The sequence below is a fragment of the Furipterus horrens genome, unplaced genomic scaffold (assembly GCF_987537825.1).
Source record: "Furipterus horrens unplaced genomic scaffold, mFurHor1.1.pri manual_scaffold_2, whole genome shotgun sequence".
Taxonomy (NCBI): Eukaryota; Metazoa; Chordata; class Mammalia; order Chiroptera; family Furipteridae; genus Furipterus; species Furipterus horrens.
Genome location: NW_028327172.1, coordinates 214,214,415 through 214,238,828, shown reverse-complemented (window position 1 = coordinate 214,238,828; position 24,414 = coordinate 214,214,415). Strand labels below are relative to the sequence as shown.

At 53.0% G+C, this 24,414-nt stretch overlaps 1 protein-coding gene across 2 annotated transcripts; it reads left to right on the top strand.

Annotated features, from left to right (window-relative positions):
• Positions 1-10: 10 nt before the first annotated feature.
• On the top strand, positions 11-15,523 carry LYAR (Ly1 antibody reactive). 2 transcript variants are annotated; one of them, XM_090267082.1, is made up of 10 exons: positions 11-140; positions 2,740-2,951; positions 5,363-5,537; positions 6,423-6,537; positions 8,585-8,692; positions 8,808-8,891; positions 12,003-12,396; positions 12,684-12,770; positions 14,638-14,723; positions 15,211-15,523. In XM_090267082.1, the coding sequence occupies exons 3-10, from the start codon at positions 5,416-5,418 to the stop codon at positions 15,343-15,345; spliced, it is 1,131 nt and encodes a 376-aa protein (XP_090123208.1). In that variant the 5' UTR covers positions 11-140; positions 2,740-2,951; positions 5,363-5,415; the 3' UTR covers positions 15,346-15,523. The 2 variants fall into 2 exon arrangements, with proteins under 2 accessions (XP_090123208.1, XP_090123207.1); XM_090267081.1 differs by lacking the exon at positions 2,740-2,951.
• The last annotated feature ends 8,891 nt before the right edge of the window (positions 15,524-24,414 follow it).

The following is a 24,414-nucleotide window of genomic DNA, read 5'->3' as shown; positions in this document are numbered from 1 at the left end:
CCTGCGCGCGCGCGGCTCAGAAACGAATTCTGCGCCGCGAAGCTGGGCGGACGGGTGACGGCTCCGCCGGGCGGGCGGCCGCGGCGACTCCACGTGCTCCCCGCGGCCGGTTTCAGCCGTTGGCGGCCGCCGGCCGAGAGGTGAGGGGCAGCGGCTCCGAGGGCCGACCTAGGAGGCTGGGCTCCGCGTGAGGAGCGGGGCGGCGCGGCCGGTGCCCGCATGTCCACGACCGCTGCCTCGCACGCACGCCGGAAGAAGTCCGTCCAGGGCTGTGTGTGCGCCGGGGGGGCGGACGGGGCCCTGAACTTAGAACGACCATTTCTCCCCGGTTTCCCAACGGAAAGGCTCCTGCGTGGGAAACCCGCTGCCCCGGGCGGGGCGGGACGGTGGGCCGCCGCCGGGCGGCGTGCTGCGGACGGGGCTCTTGTCTTCTCCGAGGCTTGGGCGCTCGGGCCGCGCTCACACGCGTGAGTCCACGCTCGCCACCGGCCGGACGTGCGACCACTGCCCCCGCTCTGTGCCTCCGCTTCCCCGCCTGCCCAGCGGGAGTGACACGGAGCCTGACTTGGGACTGTCGCGGGGGTGCCGGGAGCCCAGACGTGTTAACCGCCCGGGACGGGGCTCGGCGCATAGGAGGCGCTCGGTCAATGTCGGGGTCTTCTGCGGCTCCTGCCTCCGAGGGGACGGGCAGAGGGAGGCGGGGTGCGCTCGCGGGGCCGGCTTTCCTGCAGAGGGGCCCCGCCTGGGACTGGTCCGCACGGCGCCCGCATCCCCCGGCCTCTGGCCTAGAGCCTGGCGGTGGTCGGCCTCCGGAGGGCTGCTGCCCCGCGCGGGGTGCCCTTTACAACGGGGCTGCTGTCGCGGCGCGGACAGGGCGTGGGGCCGGGTCTCCCAGCCTCGGTTTGCTTATCTGCGGAGGGGAGGCAGGTGTCCTGCCGCGGAGGGCGTTTGTGCAGCGCGCAGGGCAGGGGCCCGGCAGGAGGGCACACGGAGGCCTCGGGGCCCCCACCCTCCTGGGTTTAGGGGGGATGGTGGACGGAGGTGCTCCCTGCACGGTACCCCTGCTTTCTTGGAACTCGACCCTGGAAGGGGCTCAGGGCTGGTCCGGGTGGCCTGGCCCCTGTTCCACAGGCGAGCGGGGACAGTGACCAGCTTGCGGTCAGAGTGCTCCGTGGGGGCTGGGCCGGGGTTGCCAGCCTGGCCCGTGGGATGGGCTCTTCTGCTGGCAGCGGCGGTGCTGGCGTGTAGGTCCGCGTGTGTGTGTGTGTGTGTGTGAGCGAGTGTCGTAGAAGTAGCGAGTGTTGTTTTTGTGAAAAAGTAACATAAAGACGTAGAGGGAGGAAGGTAAGGAAAGTCACTCCCAATCCCAGTCCCAGAACTAAGCCCGAGGCCATGTCATCAGGGAACATGGCGGTGGGGGAGCACCTGTGGGGAGGGGAGGCTGGTGCGAACTTGTGAAGACGGGTGGGTGGACCGAAGGTCACATTGAGAGAAGCACGCGGTTAGGTGGGGACCGGGTGTCCTAGCAACGACGTGCAAACCAGCAGGACACAGGAGGTTCTCCCACTGGGCAGGGCCGGATGGTGTCTTATTTAACTTTCTGCACAAGGCCCTAAGGCAGGTATTAGGCCACTTCGCAGGTAGACAGCTTCACGTTAGGGTACCTTGAGGTCATTTAGTTTGTGATTGGCAGGTGTGGCTGCAGCTCGATCCTCAGGCCCTCCGTCCAGGCCCAGTTCCGCAGAACATGGCTCCCATCTCGCCAAGTTCCTCGCAGTCCCCGGCCCTGGCTGGTGCTGTCTCTGCGCCGCAACTCAGCATCGCTTTCCAATAACCGACACCCTCCAGCGTGACACGCGTGGTTTTGCGCAGTGTGGGCTGGCCTTAGAAGTAAAGACTTGAGTCCTCCTGTTTTAAAACAGAAGGTCACTTGTAGAACCTTTGGATTGTTTTGGATGAGGGTCTCAAGATCCCAGATGCCACGTAATGGCCAAGGACAGGACAAGTGAAGATGGGGAGGGGCCTCCGGCACTCCGCCAGGCTGCCAGCCACGCAGTGCGCCTGCACGCAGAGTGCTTGGCCTCACCGAGTGCAGTTGCTGGTGTGCTCATGCCCCTTTGGAGGTGCTGGTGCAGTTGTGATCCTGAGTGGGTCGTGTTGTGTCACTCATCACCTTTTCTCGGGTGATGGTGTGTGGCAAGAACTCAGTAAACTGACCAGACCGACGAAGAGACAGCCGGACGCTCACACAGAGGGCCGGCTTACTTTGGGGGAGGGCACCGGGGTGTATGGTTCCCAGTCAGTGTCTGCTGGGCTGGATTACGGTGACTTACCTGGGACCGGGCCCCACGTGTGCTCTCAGCCAGCCCGGAAACAGTGCTTTCTGCTTGCCGTCCTGTATTACACGCCCACGGCTCCGGGAGGAAGGGCGCGCAGAAGCTCTGCGGCCCGTGGGGACCCAGCCTCGGGCAGAGAGCGAGGAGCCAGGGGGGAAATGGGGCTCTCCTGTGGGGCCAGCCCCGCAAAGAACGCCGTCATTCACACTGGGGACTGGGCGCTGTGACACCGGAGCCCAGCAGACGGTGTCCTGCAGGTTCAGGCAGCTTGTTTGCAGCTGTCCTCCTCTCCAAAGCAGACGTGTTGCAGATGTGCCAAGCACGTCATTGCTAAGTCCGACTATTTCCGTTTCCTTCACGTTTAGTCTCGTGAGATTTTAATACATTTAATCTTTTGTTTTAGGCAGTGCTCGCTGTCTTCAGTTGGAGGGACGGACTTCACATGGTGTATTTTTGTACGTTTGTCGCATTTGAGATTGTTAAGCCTGCATGAGGACTTGGGACACCTGTCTGCTGCGCAGTCAGGACGGTTTTCAGCTCGCTGTTCCTTGCGGCCCACCCCCAGACAGACAGACAGACACACACACACACACACGTTTCCTGCGTAAATGACAGGCGTGTCCCCAAGGGGCTAGGTCAGGTCTGAGGCCCGATCAAGCCACCCTCCGCTGGTGCCGGGATGCCCTCTGGGCTCTGATAGCTCCTTACAGGCCATATTGGTCTCATTAGCAAGCGGCACCCCCATGTCCCCGCTTCCCGTCAGGGCGGAACGCAGTGCGGGCTGTGGAAACCCCGGGAAGGTACCGGGGCTGAGCCCCGGCCTGCTGTGCGAGCGCCCCTCCTGCCTGTGAAAGGGGACAAACCACCTCCTGAATGTGATTGCTGCACAAGACCAAATGAAAGGGCTGGGGGTGCTTTTCCTGTGGGCGTGGACCAGTTCCCGTCCCTCCTGAATTGATGTTCGCACTCTGTGTGGCTCCTCCCCCGAGGGTGACATGCATGGCACAGGTGTTCCCAGCATTGTTTTTGTCACCAGCACTGGCTTGCTTCAGCCCATTCGTTTTGTCTCTCCCTGACCTTCCCAGGCCCTTAATTCCAGACCTGCCACGACAAGCCGAGGCCCCAGTGGGATCTCAGCGCTGTCGAGTTTCGTTATGGAAGGACTCACACGTTTCCAGCAGATGGGGCTCCGTGGCAGCTTCTGCCTCATGTGTACAGCGGGCACCTGCTTCTTGGTGATGGGTGAATGGTTTGCTCTCGTTCTCACCGAGGTGCATGCCCTACTGGCGGTTTATTGGGGAGCGTGGCGCTGGCTCTTGTTCCCGCCTCTGTTCTTCTCCCTGAGAGGCGGGCGGCCACGGTCCTCATTGCCTGTTGTTAGCTGAGCATCCTTCTGTGTACGAGTGCTCAGCTTGGCGGGAGCTGGGTCCTAGCCCCCGTGATGCCAGCTCCCCGGGACTCGCGACCACGTCACACACCATCACCGTAACCACAGGAGGAGACGGTGAGGCCGCTGCACACCCCAGAACAAGCGGTCGTGTTGCTTTCCTGCGGGTTCGTGCAAGGCTGTAGCTGACCACGGCCCTCCTCGCGCCTCTGCCCTGATGGCGGCCGCGGGGGGAGCCCGGCTGGGGCCTGCGTTTGTGCATGGCCTCAGGCAAGGTCCTGCCCAGCGGTGGGAGAGCCAGAGGCCCCCACGAGAGCTCAGCTGGGCCTTGGAAGCCCTGGCGTTGAGCCGGACGTACATTCCCGCCCAGGGCTGCGTGGGCAGGAGCAGCCCTGGTCTCTGCTTGGGCGTGACCTCCCCAGCGGTGACCTGGCGCGGGGCCAGCGGAGGAGGGAGCCGCTCCGGCGTGGGCGTTGGCCAGCAGTGGGCGGGGCTTGTTTGTGCGGGTCTGGGGAGGAAGCCGCCCCCCGCAGTGCCCTGCACCGGGGTGCTAGGTCCTCACCGTCGTGTTCACAGCGGGCAAGCAGGTGCTGGGGGGACAGCTCTCGGCAGCTCTGCTGTGACACTCATTCGTCCTATAGAACAACAGGCCTCCTTCAGACTCTAGCGGTTAAAATGTTACACAAGCGTGGGAAGTTACTGTGACTTCTGTCCCACTTGAGAGAAACTTGTGTGTGTTTGTTTTTTTCAGCACAGTAGCAGCTCCATGAGTTTTTGATGGTGGTTATGTATGTGTGCAATGTAACGTTGACACAGGCCGGGGACTCGGGGTTCCGTGCGTGTGTTCCAGCGACTCGGCACCCAGCGGTTAGCACAGCTGCAGTGGCCCCTGGCTTTACTGACCCGACCAGAGCCACGTGCAGGAGGCCCCTCACCTCCTCCCTCCCTGTCTGCTAAGCCTGCGGGCACATGCTCGTGTGTTAACACTGAGGATACATAGTAATGCTACATGGATGTCTTGTGCTCATGGGAATGTTCATAGGACTCTTCTCTGCTTCCTAAAGCTCCCTCAGTTCCCCCCTTGTTACGCTCGTATTGTACCAATATTGGGGGACCTGAAATAGTTTGCAGTGCACGCCTAAGGGTGAGAGACAGATTGGACGTGGGGTAGGGAGAAAGTCAGTAGAAAAGGCAAGGTATTTCACTTAATGCCCCCCAAACTGTTCATCTGTAGAGCCGGCCTGCCAAGTTTAAATCCTGGTCCTGCTACTGTGTGACCTTGGGCAAGTGACTTAACCTCTCTGTGCTCAGTACCTCATGTAGGTTGTGGTCAGTAGCCTCCCTCAGAGGGTTGCTGGGAGGATTAACGCTAACATGTGTAAAGCTCTTAGAGGGCCCAGGACATGGTAAGCAGGCCCTCAACAAATGTTAGACATTAGCCTCATTGTTGGCGATCATTGTGCTTACATGGCGGTGGAGTCGTATGCAGATTGCTGGTCAGCTGCGAGTCTGTTGTTTGCACTTGTCTTCATGTGACGGTACGGTTGAAAAGTTAGCTGTATGGTTGTCTATTGGGAATGAAAGTGTCAGATTACAATGATGATAATCTCTTTTTCCTTTTTAAAAAATGTTTTTTTAGGACAAGACTTCCAGTCTCTCTTGGATAGAGAATATTAAATCATTTCACCAGAGATGGTATTTTTTACGTGCAACGCGTGTGGTGAGTCAGTGAAGAAAGTACAGGTGGAAAAGCACGTGGCCGTGTGCAGGAACTGCGAGTGCCTTTCTTGCATTGACTGCGGAAAAGATTTCTGGTAAGTTCCAGACGATCCATGTAGATTCCGGCCAGAAAACAGAGGCGCATTCGAGGAAAGAAGTGATGAACAGAACTGAAAGTGGTTTACAGGACTGCTTGCCCGTGCAGGCGACTTAAATACAAGGCGGAAGGAAGGGGGACTGCGACGACCGGGGCACCTGACCGTCAGCGGCCCCTGTGGTCCCCCCCATTACCACCATCCCCAGACCCCGGGCGGGGACCGCCGAGAAAGGCGTCAGGGGTCCGGAGAGCTGAGCCCACTGAAGAGATGGGTTTGTATCTGTATATATTGCAGAAATGCTCACCATGAGTCTAGTTAGCACCCGTCCCTGTGCACAGTCACGGGCGTCTGCTCTTGCGGTGAGGACTGGGAAGCTCTCGTCCCTGGGCCGCCTGCGGGGGAGCGGCAGGTGTTATTTCCTGCAGTCGCCCTGCTGCATGTTACCCCTCGGGGCTTCTTGGTTTAATTTCTTATTGTTTTTGTGGAGGTATATTGCTGTGTAACACTGCATCAGTTCTGGTACCAGCACTTTACACCTGTTGTTAACTTCTCCAACTAATTACTGATTGCCTGCTGTGTTAGCAGGAAACCCGAGAGATTCTGGTAACGAGATAAAGCCACCTCGCGGGGAATTTTTAAAATCCATTGTGTGGTCATTTATGACTATAAACAAACACTGCTTATCAATTAGGTTTAGGGCATTTGGCTATAAGAATGGGTGGGAAGTTGGGGGTGGGCTCTGGAGCGGCCCGTCTGGAGGAAGCGAGATGTGGGTGAGCAGCAGGTTGTGAGCAGTGGGCGGGTGCGAGGCAAGGCTGGGCGGGCACGAGGCAGCCTCCCGTCGGCATGCCAGCCTGATGGCGGCCCTTTGTCCCTGCGCAGGGGGGACGACTATAAAGGCCACGTGAAGTGCGTGAGTGAGGATCAGAAGTACGGCGGCAAAGGCTACGAAGGGAAGACGCACAAAGGCGACCTCAAACAGCAGGCGTGGCTGCAGGTAGGGCCTCCCGCAGGAAGCAGCGCGTGGTCCACGCAGACCGGAGCCAGGGACCACGGGTCTCAGGCTAGGTCAGAGCTGGGCCACCGCGCCGTGCGGAGGAGTCCTTTATTTCTCCGTCAGTAATGGCTGTGTCGTTTTGTCTTGAATCCGTATGTTCTACGGATTTCTTGCAAAAATATTGTAGAAGTCTCAGTAGCTTTCTCTTTGCTGTGAAGCTTTTATAACTCAGATCAATCTGTCATGTCTGTTGGTCATCAGAACTGAGCAAAATAAAGACCTTTACATAAATATGAGGAATTTTTTACTTAAATAAAATGATACTATGCACAATAAGAATGACAAAGCAACGAGATCCCTGAGTCATTGGGAGGTGTGACTTCCAGAACGTTGCTCACCGTTTAGAGGACAGATGGCAGGAAGAGGGGAGAATGAAAAGAGAAATGTCATCTATGGGGAAATTCTGTATTTTCCTAGAAACCAAATGAACAGTAGTTACTTCCTCCGTGTGAACTTCCTAATACTGACAGAAACTGGGTGCTCTGCAGAGCCTCAAATCTTTTCTGTTGGGCCCTTTACAGAGAAGGACTCACTGGGGACCCTCTTTTCTGGACCCTGTCATTTCCCTAACCGTAACAACGATGACCCTTTTTTCTGCCTGCACTGTGATTGCCATAAGCATTTTCTCTAGGACATGACTTTAATTTTCATTTCTATTTTGTTCTTGCTGTTTTCAAATTTATTTATTACGTGTTAATGCTTTCATCTTGGTCCTCAATTTATTTCCTAGTCCTTTTTGCCTGTATTTTGTAGTATTCATTTTGCCTCATTCTTCTGATTACTTCGTTTGTTCACATTTTTTAGTTTTCTTCCAGTTCTTAAAAACTGGTGAATTATACACGATACAAAGCTTATCATTTTGACCGTTTTTAAGTCTCCAGTTAAGTACGTTCACCATTTGCTGTCCTTTCCCCGTTGAATGATGTTGACACCCTTGTCAAGACCCATGTGACCACACTGGCAAGGGTGTATTTCCGGGCTCTGTCCCACTGGTCTGTGCATCTGTCTTTGGGCCAGTTCCATACTGTTTTGATTACTCCAGCTTTGTGTGATAAGCTGTGAAATCAGAGTGTGAGACCCCCAGCTTTGTTCTTCTTTTTCAAGGTTGTCTTGGCCATTTGGTGTTCCTTCAGATTCCCATGTGAAAATTAGTGGAGTCTTCTATTTCTGCAAAAAAAGGAAAAAAGTTATTTGGATGTTGACAGGGATTGTGTTTGAATCTGTAGATCAAATCACTTGGGTGGTATTGACATCTTAATAAGTCTTCTAATCCATGAACATTTCTATTTGTGTCTTTTTAAAAAAAAATTTTTTTTTTTTTTTTAGTTTATTTTTAGAGAGAGGGGAAGGAAGGGAGAAAGAGCAGGAGAGAAACATCACGTGTAGCTGCTTCCCGTGTGCCCACCTGGCCCACAACCCAGACCTGTGCCCTGACTCGGGATTGAACCTGTGACCCTTTGGTTTGCAGGCCAGCACTCAATCCACTGAGCCACACCAGCTCGAGCTGTGTCTTCTTTTTTTTCAGCAATGTTCTGTAGTTTTAAGTAGATAAATCTTGCATAAACTCCTTGGTTAAGTTTATACCTAAGTTCATGCTATTGTAAATGGATTTATTTTCTTCATTTCTTTTTCAGATTGTTAGCTTGTAGAAAGGCTGCTTGATTTTTGAGTATCAATTCTGCGACTCTGCTGAATTTGTTTATTGGGTCTAAAGGTTCTTTTTGTGGGATCTTTAGGGTGTTCTGCACATAAGAAAGATCATGATAGCTATGAACAGAGATAATTTTTCTTCTGTCTGATTTGAATGCTCTTTATTTCTTTTTCTCACCTGATTGCTCTGGCTAGGACTTCCAGTACTAACATGTGGAATTTGTAAGCACAGACATTAATACAAAATCTGAACTTGAAATGTGAATTCTGTAGCCATGGCTAAAAGAAAGTCATGTGTCAGTTTATTGCTTTAGTTTTATCTTTCTTTCTTTTCCAGAAAATTAATGAATTAATAAAAAGACCCAATGTCAGCCCCAGAGTGAGAGAACTTTTAGAGCAAGTTAGTGGTTTTGACAACATTCCCAGGAAAAGGGCAAAATTTCAGGTATGTATTTTATATGAGCTTCCTGACTGAAGGGCTATTGGCCCATTGGTGACAGCTTGGGTACCTGTCAAATGGGATAAATGTTTTTTTATTTTTTCCTTCTTGTTCTTTATAGAATTGGATGAAGAACAGTTTAAAAGTTCATGATGAATCGATTCTGGACCAGGTGTGGAATATCTTTTCTGAAGCTTCCGGAAGTGTAAGTCAGATATAATTTTAGATTTGTAGTGTGGCAAAGTGATTAGTAATAATGCAATGGCAATGTGTTATTTTTGGAGGTCAAGGCAGCTTTCTTTTGCAGAACGCGTCTTTGGGCCTTCATTTATGGGAAGGAATAAACTGAGTGCCTTGCAGAGAAGAGTTCCCTATTGTACACAGAAAGGTCCTTAATCCTGACATTTGATAATGGGTGCAGCTAACGTGGGATGATTCGCTCAGAAATCAGGCAGCGGGGCATGCTGGAAAGAACAGGAGCCTTGGGTGTCTGACAGACCCGGACCGAGTCCCTGCTCTCTGCCAAATGTCTGACCTTGGGCACGTGGACTAACTTCTCAGGGCCTCAGTGTCCTTTTCTTTAAAAAGGGGGTCGTCAGAGACACTCGTTCCTTTGTTCGTTCATTCATAGCTTACTGAGCGCCTGATCTGTGTCAGGACGTGAACACAACTATGAAACATCTCACGTGGTGACAGTGCCGTGAAGGAAAATAAACAGGGTGGGGACAGAGTGACTGGGTGGCCTTCTAGGTAAGGGGAGAGGGTACGTGCTGTAGTTTTAAACCAGATGAGACTGCAAAGGTTTTCCACCTGGTGCCCAGCTTTCAGTCGGCGCTCGACACGCGTCTCTGTCCTTCTGGTGGAGGGAGAAGCCCACAGAATGAGTTCAGTCACCTGCCCGTCCGTCGGGTGGTCCCGAGTGTGTAAGGGTTCCCAGACGTGCTGCATGTGCAGAGAGCTCTGGTGTGGTAGCCTGCGGCCACATTGCTGGTTACATTGTGAAGTCGATCTTTTTTCACATTAATTCAGCTACACTCTCTTCCTATTTGGATCTTACATCCCATTCGAACACTTACATCATTAGTAGTTTAAAAAACCCATGGGTCTGGCTGGGCTTTTATTTTGGTCACGTTGTTAGGAGGTACTTTGCTTTATGTAGGAGAATAGTTTAGTCAGCAAATTGGGATAAAAATGAAAAGATCTTGGCAGCATACCTAGCATTTATCTCAGAATATACAAAGTGGGCGTTCGAAACATTATAACCGATCATTCAGTTGGCCTTTAGGGGGCACCTGTTTTTGAAAGGTTATTTCCATTGTTTTTACTAAGAATCAACGATTTGAAATGACAAACTACAGAGTTTTAAAATAAAGTTCTTTCCAACTTCCCTTTTGAAGCTGTGAACATTTTAAGAACCAAATAATTAGGAAGTGGCTTGGGGCCAACCCTGAGCCTGTCGTTGCTTTGCCTCTGTTTGCCCCGTGAACTGCGCAGCCCAGCCCAGCGTGTGTGCAGAGCGAAGGGCCCTGAGCCCCTGTTCGCTCACGGTTGTGGCTTTGGCCCTCCCTCCACTCTGCTGGGTATCGGGTGGGCGGCTTTCTCTGCTCCCCCGTGACACTTCCTACACCCGGCACAGCGCGCACCTGGGCACTGGGCCCGGGCATCGTCAGCCAGGGCCCGCCCTCCTGCAGCTGTGTCCTGGTGGGGGGACGGGCAGCCACGTGAGGGGTCTGTGCTGTCACACCAGGCCGTGATGAGCACTGGATGCACTGGAAGGCAGCGGGGCAGAGGGCAGAGGAGGGTGTGCCGCTGGGTAAGGGCCAGCGAAGGTGGTGCCGACGGGCCTCAGCGAGGGGAGCCGGGGTCCAGTGGGAAGTAGGTGGGGGCTGGATTGGCCGCTCACTGTTGAGTGGGTGCTGGGTGGGGTAGAAGTGTGTCCCTGCCTCCCTCCCTCTTCCTTCCCTCCCGTGGGTTTGAAGTGGAGGCAAGGTGCCAGCTGGGGCCCCGGTCCGAACAGGGTGGGCAGTGGGCTGAGGCCTGTGGCCCTCAGTGGTTAGGATAATCGACACACAGTATGAACAAGATGGTAGGCTAGACGGGAAGCTGCTTTGCCCCCTTCTGCCGCCTGGGTCCAGGTCTGAACTCGTCCTCTGCCCCTCCCTCCGTGGGCCTGGACTACTTTATTTCCCTGAACTGCTGCGGAGGAAACTCAACAGCTTAGTTTAACATTCATTTCCTAAATATCTGCCAAGGTTGAGCTCGGATGGCAGGCGAGGCGTGACTTCGTAGTGTTCTTGTACTGAGTTAAAGCCGGTCCACCTTGGGGGCAGGGGCTCCCTTCTTATGACCTAGTCATCGGAGGGCAACTTGGGTGAGGACTGCTGTCCCATAAGCCCAGGAATTTCCCGGAGCTGCTGCTGTGTCCCCCGCCCCGGGCTCACAGCGGTCCAGCAGGAGGCTCCGCACCCGCTCGTGAGCAGGGTCGGCGCAGAGATTCCCAGCACATTCGAGTTGGGGCCCAGCAGGCATTGGGACGGGCTGGCCGGGGGCATTTGTAAAAACAGGAGCCGCGTGCGGGTTTGCATGAGGGAGTGCGTGCCGTCAGTGGGCGCGATTCTCAGCCAGTGCACGCGGTGGCTTGGTGTCTGTGATTCTGCTCCCACCACCCGAGTGTCGCGCTGTCCCTGACGTCCTCTCAGGGGGCCACCTAATCTGAGGGCCATTCGATTACGCCTCTGTCTGGTACCTGGTCATTTACAGGCCCTTCACGTACGGGCCTGGTGCCTGAGCGTCCCCTGCACTGAGCTCGTGACATTTCTTTTCTCATTTTATTTGTGCAGCAACTCCATGAGAAGGAGATGACCACCTTCATTTACAGGGGAGGAGGCCGCTTTGGGGCAGACAAATAACTTGCCCTGACTCACCCGGCTAGTAATTGACAGCCAGAACTTGAACCCAGGTCTGCGGATACATAAATCTTCTAGTTTCTGCGACTCATGAGTGCTCGCCTTTCATTGAAAAGAAGGGTGAATAGCGAGCCGAAGTTAACGGTCTGGCTGAAGTGGTTTAGGGTTCCTCACTTTTCCAGTGGGAACGAAAATGCCTGTTAAATGCAGAGAGGGCTCCGGGCTGGGGCAGGTCTTCTCAGTTTGGGTCTGGACCGCTGTGCTCTAACGGGGGCCGTCACGGCCCCGAGACGGTGAGCAGTAAAGACATTTCGCCCTGCGACAGTGTGTTCGGTAGATGCATGCGGTGAGTGAGCAGGTGTGTCTGGAATGAGTACTTAACGTGTTTCTTGGTTTTGCTTAATAATAAGGAACCACTCAACCAAGTGGCAAAGCCACCTGCAGAAGTCTCCACCGCGGTGGCACCTTCCCAAGCAAACGACACTGCGGAAGGACGAGCAGCGGTGAAGAAAAACAAGAGAGAACGGAAGGAAGAGCGGCAGAAGAACAGGAAAAAAGAAAAGAAGGAGCTAAAATTAGAAAACCACCAAGAGAGCTCAAACAGCCGGAAGCCTAAAAAGCACAAGATGAGGCCGGAGGCCGAGCAGGAGGCCGGAGGCGGCGGCGCCCCCAGCGCCGCAGGGAAGCGGCGCCGGAGGAAGAAGAGCGAGGGCCGGCCAGCGGAGGGGCGCGCTGCGGACGGGGCCGCGGACAAGCGGGGGGCCGAGGCCGGTGCCAGGAAGCGCAAGCGGAAGCTCTCCGAAGGTGGGTGCTCATGCTGCGGGCCTTGTTAGAACCGTGTTTTAACGCGATGAACTTGGGACACTGAAGGCCTGTTAGACCTTGCACTTGGAGCCAAAGAGCATAAGCTCTGGGGTCAGGCCCACCTGGGCCTGGTCCAGGCACGTGGCCTCCCCTCTCAGCTCCCGGTTTCCCCCTCCGACCCGAGGAGAGACCCCACGTGCTGGGTTGCTTGGGAAATGAGCACAGTGATGGGTGGAAGTGTCGCTGATGTCATGGATGCAAAAATCTTTTTAAAAATCTCTGTTTAGTTGAAGCAGATTCTAAGAAAAAGATAAAGTTCCCAGGACATTCTGAGGGCGGAAAACCAGAAAACCACGAAGCTACTCCTGCAAAAGGTATCAGTCCCTTCCAGCTCTGGCCGGGCGGGTCAGCTGGGTGGAGCACCATCCTGTCCACCAAACAGTTGTGGGTTCAATTCCTGGTCAGGGCACGTGCCTGGGTTACAGGCTCGATCGCCAGTCAGGGTGCATTGGGAGGCAGCTGATCAGTGTTTCTCTGTCACATCAATCTCTCTCTCTCTCTCTCCCTTCCTCTCCAGTGAGGATTAAACCAAAGAAAAGTATCACTTCCATCATTTGGAAAGTTCCGTCCTCTTTAGGTTGGGGGAGGAGGAGGTGAACCAGGACCTGGCAGGTCATGCCCTCCAGAGGCATGTGGAAGAATTTGAAAGCAAAATACATTCTCTCCAGTGTGACTCCAAAGTAATTGATGAGAATGTGTGAGTCGCTCTTAACAGTGTTTCTGTCTTGCTTTAAGGATAAAGGGGAAAGCAGGCTGGATTGGGAATAATTATCATCTTTGGAATTGAAAATAAACCCAGCACTGCTTTAAGGCTGTCTGCCTCTAACGCCCTGGCTTGGTTGAGAACTCCCTGTCCCACAGAGGTTTCAGGATCACAGCAGAGAAAACAAATTTACCCAGGACACTGGATTTTGTCTGGAGGGAGGAGAGGTGGCAAACCTCTCTAGTGGAGAAGAGCGTGGGACACTTTCTCCTGGTCCCTTTTATTGAGGAGGGGATTCGGGAGATACAAGGTCAAAACTTAGGAGTCATCAGTAAGCTTTCAGACACTTGGGTTACAGCTGACAGTCACTGATTACAGATGGCAATACAGAGAACACAGCGACCGGTCCGTGTCAGGGTCTGCTGACCATCCCGACACCATGCTGACGTCAGGTGCACGGCTTCATACATTCCTTCCTGCAGATGGTTTGTAGATAACTAAGATAAGAAAAGCAGAGCCCGCTCTGACGCATAGTATGCATTCTTCAAGTCCAGTCCCATGGGAACCCTCTGAGTGGCCTTCGGTCCCGTCTGCCTCTGCCTTCCCAGTGTTCCAGTCGAGTCTGACGAGGTCCGCAGCAGGATCCCGGCTAGCAGCTTTTGGGTTACAATTCTTGAAGCCACACAGAACAGTCCCCCACACTGCTTTCTGGGACCTGGCTGTTCTTCTTATCTCTGGGTCCGTCCCTCGTGTCTCCTTGCTTGGAACTCCATGGCCTCTCCTCTTCCTCAGCTAGAATGCGTACTTGTCAGAATCCGACCCCTGGCCTTTAAGGTTCCTGCTAAATGCTGCCTCCTCCACAAAGCTGCTCCTGTGCCCTAGGCCTGAAGCACCCCCTGGGGTCCTGCCGGTTAAGAAGAGACGCAAGGACTCAGATGGGAACTGAGGCTTTACGAATGGAAGTTCAGTCACGGCCCAGATTGGGTTAGATCTCCCAGCTTGGAACCCGCCCTCCAACTTACTATACATATGAGGCTTTTAAAAAATTATTTGTTGTGAGGGCATTGTAGATTCACATGAAGTTGTAGAACGAGTCCTTTAGTCCATGTACAGTAACGTTTGTGGCTGCTTATTTGTCTTCTTTGCTGTGCTTTGCCCTGTGAGCTTAGTGGGTGCTGAATCTTGCTGAACTCATTCAGTGCAACTCTGTCTTTTTACAGGAATTGGTAATGGTGATGGTATTTATGACACTTAGTTAACCTGCTCACTCAGGGAACAAGGATGGCGAAGGGTAGCCGGTGCTTCTAGGCCACTGTGATTGGGCAGGGCAGGGGCCTGTGACCCAGCATTACGGCACCTCGCCCATTCAGGATTGGCTCATTTCCCGGGTAGCAAAGAGCTATTGCAGAAAGCATTTCCTTACCCTTCTGGTAGTACAGCAGAAAGAAAGGTTTTGCATGTTATTCTTTGTATTGCAGGTAAATTCAACTGGAAGGGAACTATTAAAGCAATTCTGAAGCAGGCCCCAGACAACGAAATAGCAATCAAAAAGCTACGAAAAAAGGTATGGTCCGTGAACCGGGGTACATAAGCTGGGGAGAATCGGTTCCTTATCTTAAAATGTATGATTAAAAAAAAATATCTAAAATACTTTAAATTTGCGTGTGCGTATCTCAGGGACCTCCACGTTGCCCCAGTGATCCCTCTGGGCCGGTGGGGGGGGGGAACAGGGCCGAATCCCATTACTCTTCAGCTGGAGCAGTGCGTGTGTTACTTTGAAATTGTTCCAGATAGTTTGCTAGCTGTTGATTTTCCCAGAGCAATGGTTTCTTCTCTGTTTTTTAACTTTTTGTTGACATATGGTCCACATGCAGCCAGGTGTGCGCATATGGGCCGCTTCTACGTGGATTTTCACAAGCAGAACCCCTGTGTAACTGGCCCCTGTTTTTTTAAAATTTCTTAACGTTGCCCTGCTTCTGGATTAAATGGAGAACAGGGTAGTAAATTCTCAGGACAGCAACCCTTGTTTGACAGTGGTTTTCTTTGTGAAGGTTTTAGCTCAGTACTATGCTGTGACCAGTGAACATCACAGATCTGAGGAGGAGCTCCTGGCCATCTTCAATAAGAAAATCGGCAAGAACCCCGCCTTCAGGTTACTAAAGGACAAGGTTAAGCTTTCGAAGTGAACATTTTTATGTTTATAGAGTCTGTTCTGTTGATTTCTTCCTTTCACTGCTGTTTGTAAAACACGTAATGAATGATAACAACTCAGATTTTGCTTACGTAACCCTGTACTTTTAAGTTAAGAAGAATATATTTTTGGTAGAACTTTTATGAGAAAATAAACTATATTGTCCAAAATTCTGAATTTGTGATGGTGAAAATAATTTTACATACTCCTATGTAGAAAGCATGTTTAAATATCACAAGTCAAAAAATACCTCCTCCTTTGGCCAGACTAAAAATTACTTGTTGTAACTATATCTTTTCCGTTGGAGGTTATTTGTGGGTTAGTGCAGTTAAACTCTGCATGTGAGTGTGGTTCCTCCAGGAACGGTGCTCACAGCCGTCTTGTGTGTGAAGACCCTTCCCTGGCCAGAAGCGCTGCTCTTATAGGAGGTTTTGCCGGACAGTGTATCCTCACTGGCCCACCCAGTCTCTCTTCCTCCAAAGACGGTCTGGCAGCCGCGAGGCCTGGGTGTGGCCTGTGACCAGGTTGGGAGGACAGCTCACGGGCTGAGCCCTGTGTTGAGCTGCACGGCGGTTCCAGGGTTCTGGCTGGATTGAAATGCTTTCAGAAACGCTGTTCAGGTGCTGGCTTACCGTGCCGAGAGCCGTGCTGTGCCGCGGCTGGTACCTGAATAGGTTTGGCCCACAAGTCCCTTAAAAGTGGCATCGCCCCTTTACACAGTGCCACCTTGTGGTCAGCACTCACCCTGCAGGAGGCAGCAGGAACGGGACGCGGCCAAGGGCTGTAAGAGGGGGGTGAGCAGGGGGCGGGGCAGAAGCACAGTGCTGTCTCCGCCTCGGGTTGGGGTGAGCCTGCGGGGCCAGCTGCGCCTCTGGGCTTGCTGGCTGAGCTGCGCACTGTGGTCACTTCTGATTTGGGACGTGCTGCTGGGAGTGGTGGGTGGGCTGCAGTGGCACTGTCTGGATGAGGGAGGACAGGCCTCGGAATCGGGCCTGGGGTCAGGCCCTGGCTGCATCCCTTCAGAGTTAACCTCTGAATCTCACTGGTTTCATCTGGACAGTGGGGTAAAGGCCCCCCTTGCGGAGGGAGTGAATGAACTCACTGTGTCAGGGACACGGCACCTTGTACTTGAGCGGTGGTGCTCACTGCTGTTTCTGTCGTCAGAAGCTTTAGACATTCTGGGAAGTGGTAAAGGGAATCCTGACCTAGATCACAGAAGCAGAGCCCGCTGCGGCCCCGGAGGCCAGGCCAGGACGTGCTCCCGCTCTGGGGCTCCTCTGCCCCTGTGCACAGTGCGGGGTGCAGAGCCACTCCACACTGATGAACAAGCACCTTAGTTTCTCAGGATTTGTGTTGATTTGATGTTGTGTCAGTTTTACTGTAAGGCATGCAAGGCAAAATCTGGCAAAATTAAAACGACCACTTAAACTGTGATAGGGTCCTCATGTCAGTCATCCCTGCCAGCCACTACCCAACGCTCTCAGGGGTAGAACTTGCCGGCAGCACAGGGCAGAAACGGGGCTGGCTGCTCAGTCACGTCAGCAGAGCGTCTGCGCGGTGGGGCTGGAGGAGGTGGCCTCTGGCTCCCTGGAGCTCCGAGGATGGAGGAGCAAGGCTAGCGGATGACCCAGCTGGGCAGACTCCTGCAAGGGTCTCGTGGCTGGAAACGGCAGCTGGAGGCTGCTGTTGCCCCAGTGGGTCTGGCTGCAGAGCACGACACACGGCCATCCTCGGGTCCTTGCTCAGGGACTGTCCTTTGGCTTTGGCAGCTGCCTGCCTGACCTGCGCTCGAACACACTGTTGGAGCTCCATGGATCCAGAAACTGATCCAATGATATTCGAGTCAGGCGTTAGAGCTTCAACTTACCTAAGATGAGTGTAAGACTGAATTCCTCCATTTCTGCCTCTCCCCACGCAGGTCTGAGGGGTCTGGCACTTGGGTGTCCCCAGATCTGCCAGGGAACACACAGACTCCCTGGTTTTCTTAGCTGCTGCCTTCCTTTCTGGCATCCCTGGCATTGGGCAACCACGCCTTTCTGGCTGTTGTCCGTGATGCTGCTCACAGGCAGATTGGGGGGAGATGGGCCGCGTCTCACTTTCCAGAAGATGCAGAGGTGCTGTCGCAGGCTGGGCCTCCTTAACGTCAGGCACACCTGGCACGTTGCAGTCCCATGAGGCACCCGAGGCTCGGGACTGGGGGAGGCCAAGCAGGAGCGAGCCCTGGGCCACCTTCCCTCTGACTAGCTGTGACAGCCAGATGCAGGCTGGTGGCAGAAGTCCAAGAATGCAGAGGGGCGTTCATGTGGAGAATGATTAAAAATTGCAAAATCACTCATTTCCCAGGAGCAGTGGCTTGCTTCCGCGCGAAGTACAAGGACCCGTCTGAGGACAGAGCCCTTTAAGGACCCTGCTCCTCCTGTTTTCAGCCCAGCTCCTTGCGTGGTTATGAGAAAAAGCTCATCACAAAAGTGAAGCTGAATAGCATTTTGTAGATTTTTACGAGTATCTTTGAGAAGCTCTCATCCTTTTAAAGACGTCATTTTTCTTTGAAAGTGAAAACTTGAACCGACCAGATCCTATTAAAATGATTTACTTTGATAATCTCACTAGCCTGTAATTACCTCTTTTCCAAAACAGATTGCTAGGAATTCAGGGGGGAGGGGAGGAAGAATCAGTCTTTATAGATTATTGTATGTTAGGTAGCATTTTTGCAATTGAATAAGGAAAATTTTAATACATCAGTGGTTTTATTCAATTCATCTCCGTTCGTGAAAGCTGCTGACCATATCATCTGACTTCCTCGTTACACCGCTGGAGACGGATCCTCCTGGGGTCGGGTTGTTCTGTCTCCAGGGGGAGCCCTGGCCGCAGGGCAGCGACACCCCAGCACTCCGTCCTCGGTGGGAGGAAGTGGAGCGACCATTGCACCCCCGAGACAGGAGAAACGGCACAGTTGCGGTCTTGACCGGCACTTTGTGGTCACTGGATCGCAGTGTTTACTCAGCCTTTGTTCCTTGTCCTCTCACAAAAGGGCGGACACAGGCCTTCTAAGTGCCTCTGCTCCTTCGTGAACCAAGGGCAGTATATTGTGTGTCTCACGTTAGTGTCACTTTATGTTGATTCCTAAGTTACACATGCGTGAGCGTCGGTCCCGTAGTTAACCTTTGTTCTCAGTCCAGTAAGCCGGCTTTTGGCAGAAGAGGTCCCGCCCACGAGAAAGCGCTCTCCTTTCGATCCAGGAGAGGAGTCGCTGATCAGAAGCAGGCGGTGAGATTTCACATTTCAACAGGTTCTGCTGGGACTCTGTCTTGTGCGCATTAGTTTTTGCTCTTCTTCACAAACATATTTGGATCTGAACCCTCCAGTACCCTCAATGCCTACAAGTCCTGTTGTACCCCCTTGTCCTTGAAACCGTGAGTCAAAAGGACGAAGGAGAGAATTCCCGAGCACTCACCCCGGGCCGGACGCTGTGTTGTCCTTAGGGAGGGGACACAAGCCACTGTGAGGCAGGCCCGGTGAAACATCACAGACGTGTATGGTGTAGTATGTAGTATGTGCCCAGAGAGCCAGGCATCCCCCCCGGGGTAGGCGTGGAAGGGGTTGGGTCCAAGGCCCCTGCACTGATTCTTGAGAGGTATTTCTTACCTACTTGTTGTGGTGGGTATCTTACTCTTCCTCCTGCCATTCCACCCACTTTCATCCGCCAACTTCCACCCCCATCCACGTGGGAGGCAGCGGGCTCTGAACAGGGCTCCATGTACCACAGGACAGTTGAAACTGAGTCTGACTTTGTATCTGCTTGGCCAAGGGCCTGTCGTGGGCAGGTTACGTAGCCACCCTGGATCTCGGGGTTTGTCTGTCATACTGACTTCCTAAAATAGAGTGAGATTAGAGGTGCCTGACAGTATTTCCTCGTCACGTTCGTGAGTGCGCACAGACGGAGCGTTTGCCAGCGAGGCACTGGCTTCTCGGAGAGGCCCACCCCCCAGACACCAGCACGTGGCTCTCCAAGGGCCCGGGCTGCCCTGCACAGACCCCTAGTGACCAGGCTGGACAGGCAGCATAACCACATGTTTAAGGAAGAAATCCACTTCGCTTCTGAGGACACACGAGTTTACAGTCTCCACGTAACCATTTTGCAGGACTCAGACACAGTTCATTTTTTTAATGTAAACTTTCCATTGAAGCATACATACAGAAACATATAGAAACCTACGAGAACTCAGGAAACGCACACACCTGCACCAGAACAAGGAGAAGAAGCCGTACCTTCTGTCAGCAATGAGCTGGCCTGGCCTGCTTTGAAATTTATGTAAATGGGGTCATAGGGCAGGGAGACCCTTTGGTGTCTGGCTTTTCTTTCGACATTCCCTGAGATTTGTCCCCGTGGCTCTGATGCTGCCCTCGTGTGTACAGTACTTACTCATTCTGCTGTCGATGAGATGTGGGCTGTGTCCACGGTGGCTGGGTTTCTGATGAAATCGCCTTCCACTTCCTGCTGGTGCCCACTTTCCCGTTTCTGCTGAGCGCACAGCCAGGGCTGAACTGCTGAGCCACTGGGTATACTTCAGCGTTGACAGATACTGCCGGTTTCCCAGGGTGCTCTTACCTGTTTCCACTGCTTCCCTCTGCATACGAGAGTAGATGGAGTTTATTTTGCCCCCAAATGCACTGAAATTTAATATTTCTCAGATTTCCATCTCTGTATCTTGTCTCAAAATAGTTGTGTTTTTTGATGCTGTCAAGTAAACTCACTAGGGCTCACCACTAGGTTACAAAACTGGGAAAGGGTACCCCACGTTCTCACCGCACTTGTCAGTGGTAAGCAATGCTAAAACTAGACCAGAGGGGCAGTCCCCCAGCTTAAGGAGCAGCATCTTCTTAGACACCACCGCTGTCCTTTTAACACTCAAAGAAACTCAAGGCCTCCCTCAGCTCACTTATCCTGAGATTTCCCAACTTCTGCCGTTTGGGCGTGGACCGCCCTTCTGCCTTGGTTCCGGAACGGTGACCGTCTGGGAGAAACAGCCCCGGGTGCTGGTGCGAAGAGCGGCTTCCTTGTTTCCAGGCAGAGGCTGGGTGAGCTGTTGTTTTCTTTTGCTATGGGATCCAGGGGAATGTTAATCTATTCCCTTTGATATACGCGATTCAGCTGCCCCTCTGGAAGCTGACATTGTTAACTGCTGGGTAAATACACACGTGTGCCAGAGTTGAGAGGTCAGAGACCCTGCTGGGAAGGCGAGGCCTTTGTTTGGTCGCAGAGCTGTTACTGTGACCGCAGACATCCTACCTTAGCTGCCCCTCCCACCTGGTGGCCCAGACCGGCTTCTACTGGGGGTTTTCCGCTGCAGATCAGAGGCAGGTAAAGGCTCGGTCCTCCTGGGTAGTTTCCAACAGCACGGCTCCCGGGGCCTGCCAGCACGTTTGCCTCGGGGCACCGGCGGTAACCGGAGGGTAGCCCTGCTCCAACCAACAGTATTTTATAGCTAAAATTGAAACAGCCCTCTCTCCTCTAGGTTTCAGAAAATAGTGAATAGAATTTTCTTAACATTAAGGGGTTTCTGCATAAAATTTCTGAAACCTCTTGGCATTTGTTACCATACATTTTTAATTAATTGATTTTATTTTTCTAGAGAAAGAGAAACATTGATTTGTTGTTCCACTATCTACGCATTCATTAGTTGATTCTTGTATGTGCCCTAACAGGGGACTGAACCCACAACCTTGGTGTATCAGGACGACACACTAACCAAGTGAGCTGCCTGGCCAGGGCGTACCTACAGTTCTAATTTCGATACTGTGAGAGTTGGCATTAACTCTCATAGCACTTGGCTATTTTTTCACGTAACTTGTCCATATTTCCTGATGTCCCACACACATGCCTGGCGCTCTACCATCTGAACGAGTTTGAGAATCGTGGGTCTGTGAGGAGCAGTAGTCGCTGTGTCTGGAGGACTCTCTGTGCCAGTGATGGGGGTCCCTAACCTCAGGTCTCCCAGCATCATCAGAGCCCTGATGCTGTGGCCCCTATGGTGGCCATCCCGCCCCTCACAGCCAGGCTCTGCTTTCCACTGCCATTGCCAACCTTGAAGGGCAGGGGTTTTCTTCCTCCTTGTTTTTGCTTTTTAGCTTGAGGGTCCACAGGTTTTAGAGTTGTGTTTGTGGTCCTGGGGACAATATCCAAGGCGAGCTTAGAGTCCAAATGGCCCTCTGCGAGCAGGGGTTTGCCCTCCAGTAACCTTGTGATGTTAGAAGGGTCCCTTTTCCTGTCCTGATCTTTCAGGGGAGTCTGCCTGACACACAGACAGACAGGCAGCAGGAAGCTGCTTCATTCTCCCCAACATTCTATCCCAGAAAACACGCCGCCTGTCCTAGAGGTTCAGGATTGCCATAGACATCTGCTGGGCCCACAGTGACTTCTCTTGGGAGAATGCCCTTCATCCCCCACTGCTGAGAAAGGCGCAGCCAGGGAAGCCCCAGGCCACGCCACCCATGTGTGAGAGCTGGACGCCGGCCGGCGTGCCCTGGACGCCAAGGGCCGGGGGAATGGTAGCAGGCACGGCACCGTCTGCCACAGACGCACGGTGTCCTCGTGCTGGGTTCCTGGAGCCATCCTGTGTGTCACCCTCACTCAGACTTTTCTTTCCATCTTGTGAACTACTCCCGAGGAATTCCAGTAACTTTCTTTTAAAAAATTGGACATGTATTTTAAAATGGTTACTATGACAGCTGTCCTCCTCATTTTGCTTAGGCTGGGTCGGGCTGGTTTCCGCTGTGGGGAACTAGAAGAACCTCTCCCAGGAGAGGCAGCTGAGTGGCAGATGGGCAGGGACAACTGGGTCCGTCTGAAGAGGGTCCAGGTGACATGTACTGGGCGGTGTGTTCCCAGATGACCTGCACTAACTGGCTGAGCACCGCCAGGCCCTTGCACTTAGACCCTACCCAGCAAGCTCGTACAAATTCTCCTTCACAAGCCGTGAGAAGTAGCGAAACGGAACAGAACATGCACGCAAACACGACCCAACTTAGAAGGTAAGCGGCAAGTTGGAAGAAATGTAATCCCACAGGTCTGCTCGTCAAAGATGTCCTTGACCTATAAAAATACGCAAAGAATGAAAACCCCTAAAGGTAAAATGAAGTACAAATAGCCAATTAATACGTGAAAAAAAATCCGTTAATAAAGAAAAGAAAAGTCTAAAAGCAGACTCTCGCTCAGCCCTCCAGGTGTGAACTGGGACAGCTTTACCGGCGCGATAAAGCCAGGTGCTGACACATATGCTGGTTTCTCCTGCCCACTGCTGGGGGTGGGGGTGGGTGTCGGGAAGAACAGTGTGGCTTCTTTGTGCAGCGGGTTTGAAAAGAGCAGTCAAAGCCTTTAAAGTGTTCAGAGCTTTTCACCTAGCAATTCCAATTCCACAGCTCGGTCAGTGACGCAGAGCTGTGTAGAGACACATATTTCATTGTATTATTTATATAAGTAAAGGCTTTCTTCTTAGAATGAAGGGCAGTGTCCCAAGTGAGATCTATGAACATGTACGAGCCCTTTCCATGTGTCAGGTGCTTCTCTAAGTGCTTTACGTGTGTGAGCTCACTTCTGGAGGCACTCAGTCCCGCGGGGGGCGACTGGGGCCGCTACGGGGTACAATGAGGGACAGGGCTGCCTGCCCTGGTCTGGCCTCAGGACTGCAAGTATCAGAGAACAGGTCAAGCTGGCAATGACTTTTTTTTCTAAACCTTTTTTTGGCTGAGGAATCTGTGCAGTCTCCACAAGGGACAGTATCAATAGTTAAGACTGACTGAGAACCCTGGCTGGGTGGGTCAGTGGGTTGAGCACCCGCTTGTGAACTGAAAGGCCACCATGCGATTCCCAGTCAGGGCACAGGCCTGGGTTATGGGCCAGGTCCCCAGTTGGGGGTGTGTGAGAGGTAACCGATCAACGTTTCTCTCCCCCTCTTCCCCTCTCTCTAAATATAAATAAATACAATCTTAAAAAAAAGAAAGACTAATTGATAGCTAGCCTTCCACAGGCCACGCCTGTTCTAAGCACTCTGCCTGTACTAATACTTTTCATCTTTATCCAGTCATGTGAGGTAGGTACTATTCTTAACCCCATTTTGCAAATGAGGAAACTAAGGCAGAGGAGAGGATAAAATGGCCAAGGTTGAAACGGCCAGTAATGACAGACCCAGTCTGACAGCCACCAGGCGGCTGGCTCTAGAGCTCAAGTCCTCAACTAGGTGAACGAGAGCTTGGCTGGGTTCAGGAGCCGAGACGAGGCTCCCAAGGCCTCCTGGCTTGGCTCGCATCCTACAGCTCCCTTCCTCAGTGGGCTCCCTCCCTGTGTCTCCACAGTGGCAGCCCCACGCCCACACTGACCTCACACCACACCTGGCTGGGGTCGTGAGCCCTCTCCTCAACCCTGAGCACTCTGCGGGACGACTGCAGAAAGCAGGAAAAGCGGGCGCTCAGGGGAAGGCCGGTGAGCTGTGATCAAGGGTCACAGTGAAGAGCAGGTAATGGAGCTCCTGTTTCGTGCCAGGCGATTGCAGGGCACTGGGGAGCCACTCAGACACGGTGGTTTCCTCCGTCAATGAAGGAGCGAATCGGCCAAAGGAAAAGTGCAGCAACAAGCAGCTGGAGGCTGGGGAGAAGGGAAGGACTGATTGAGAGGTGAGCAGAAGCCTGATCTGGAAGGAGTCACAGGGAGTAACCGCACCACTTGAACGCACACTACATGCCAGGCACTGTGCTAAGCAATGGGCACACGTTCGTCTTCACTTGGTGCCTGTTGTGTCATCGATGAGGAAACAGATACTCAGGGCAATGAAATAATTTGCCCAGGATCTCACAGTGATGGCGCTGGAACTGAATCGTCTCTAAACGCCTTAGACCTAACCATGCTGCTGAGGAGGGGCCAGCAAAGGTCACAGCCAAATTCATTTTTTCCCCACGAGTAATCTACATCGCGAATGAAAATTTCTTGGTTGACAGCACGCTGATATCGCATATCTGTCATTAAGGTACACAGAACACACATCTAAGAACTTGAAGACGTAGTCATTAG

Excerpts from the sequence above, each read along its gene's own strand:
- LYAR (XM_090267081.1), top strand. The coding sequence starts at position 5,416 with ATGGTATTTTTTACGTGCAACGCGTGTGGTGAGTCAGTGAAGAAAGTA. Across the intron at positions 5,538-6,422 it reads GACTGCGGAAAAGATTTCTG|GGGGGACGACTATAAAGGCC; the intron begins GTAAGTTCCAGA and ends GTCCCTGCGCAG. Across the intron at positions 6,538-8,584 it reads AACAGCAGGCGTGGCTGCAG|AAAATTAATGAATTAATAAA; the intron begins GTAGGGCCTCCC and ends TTTCTTTTCCAG.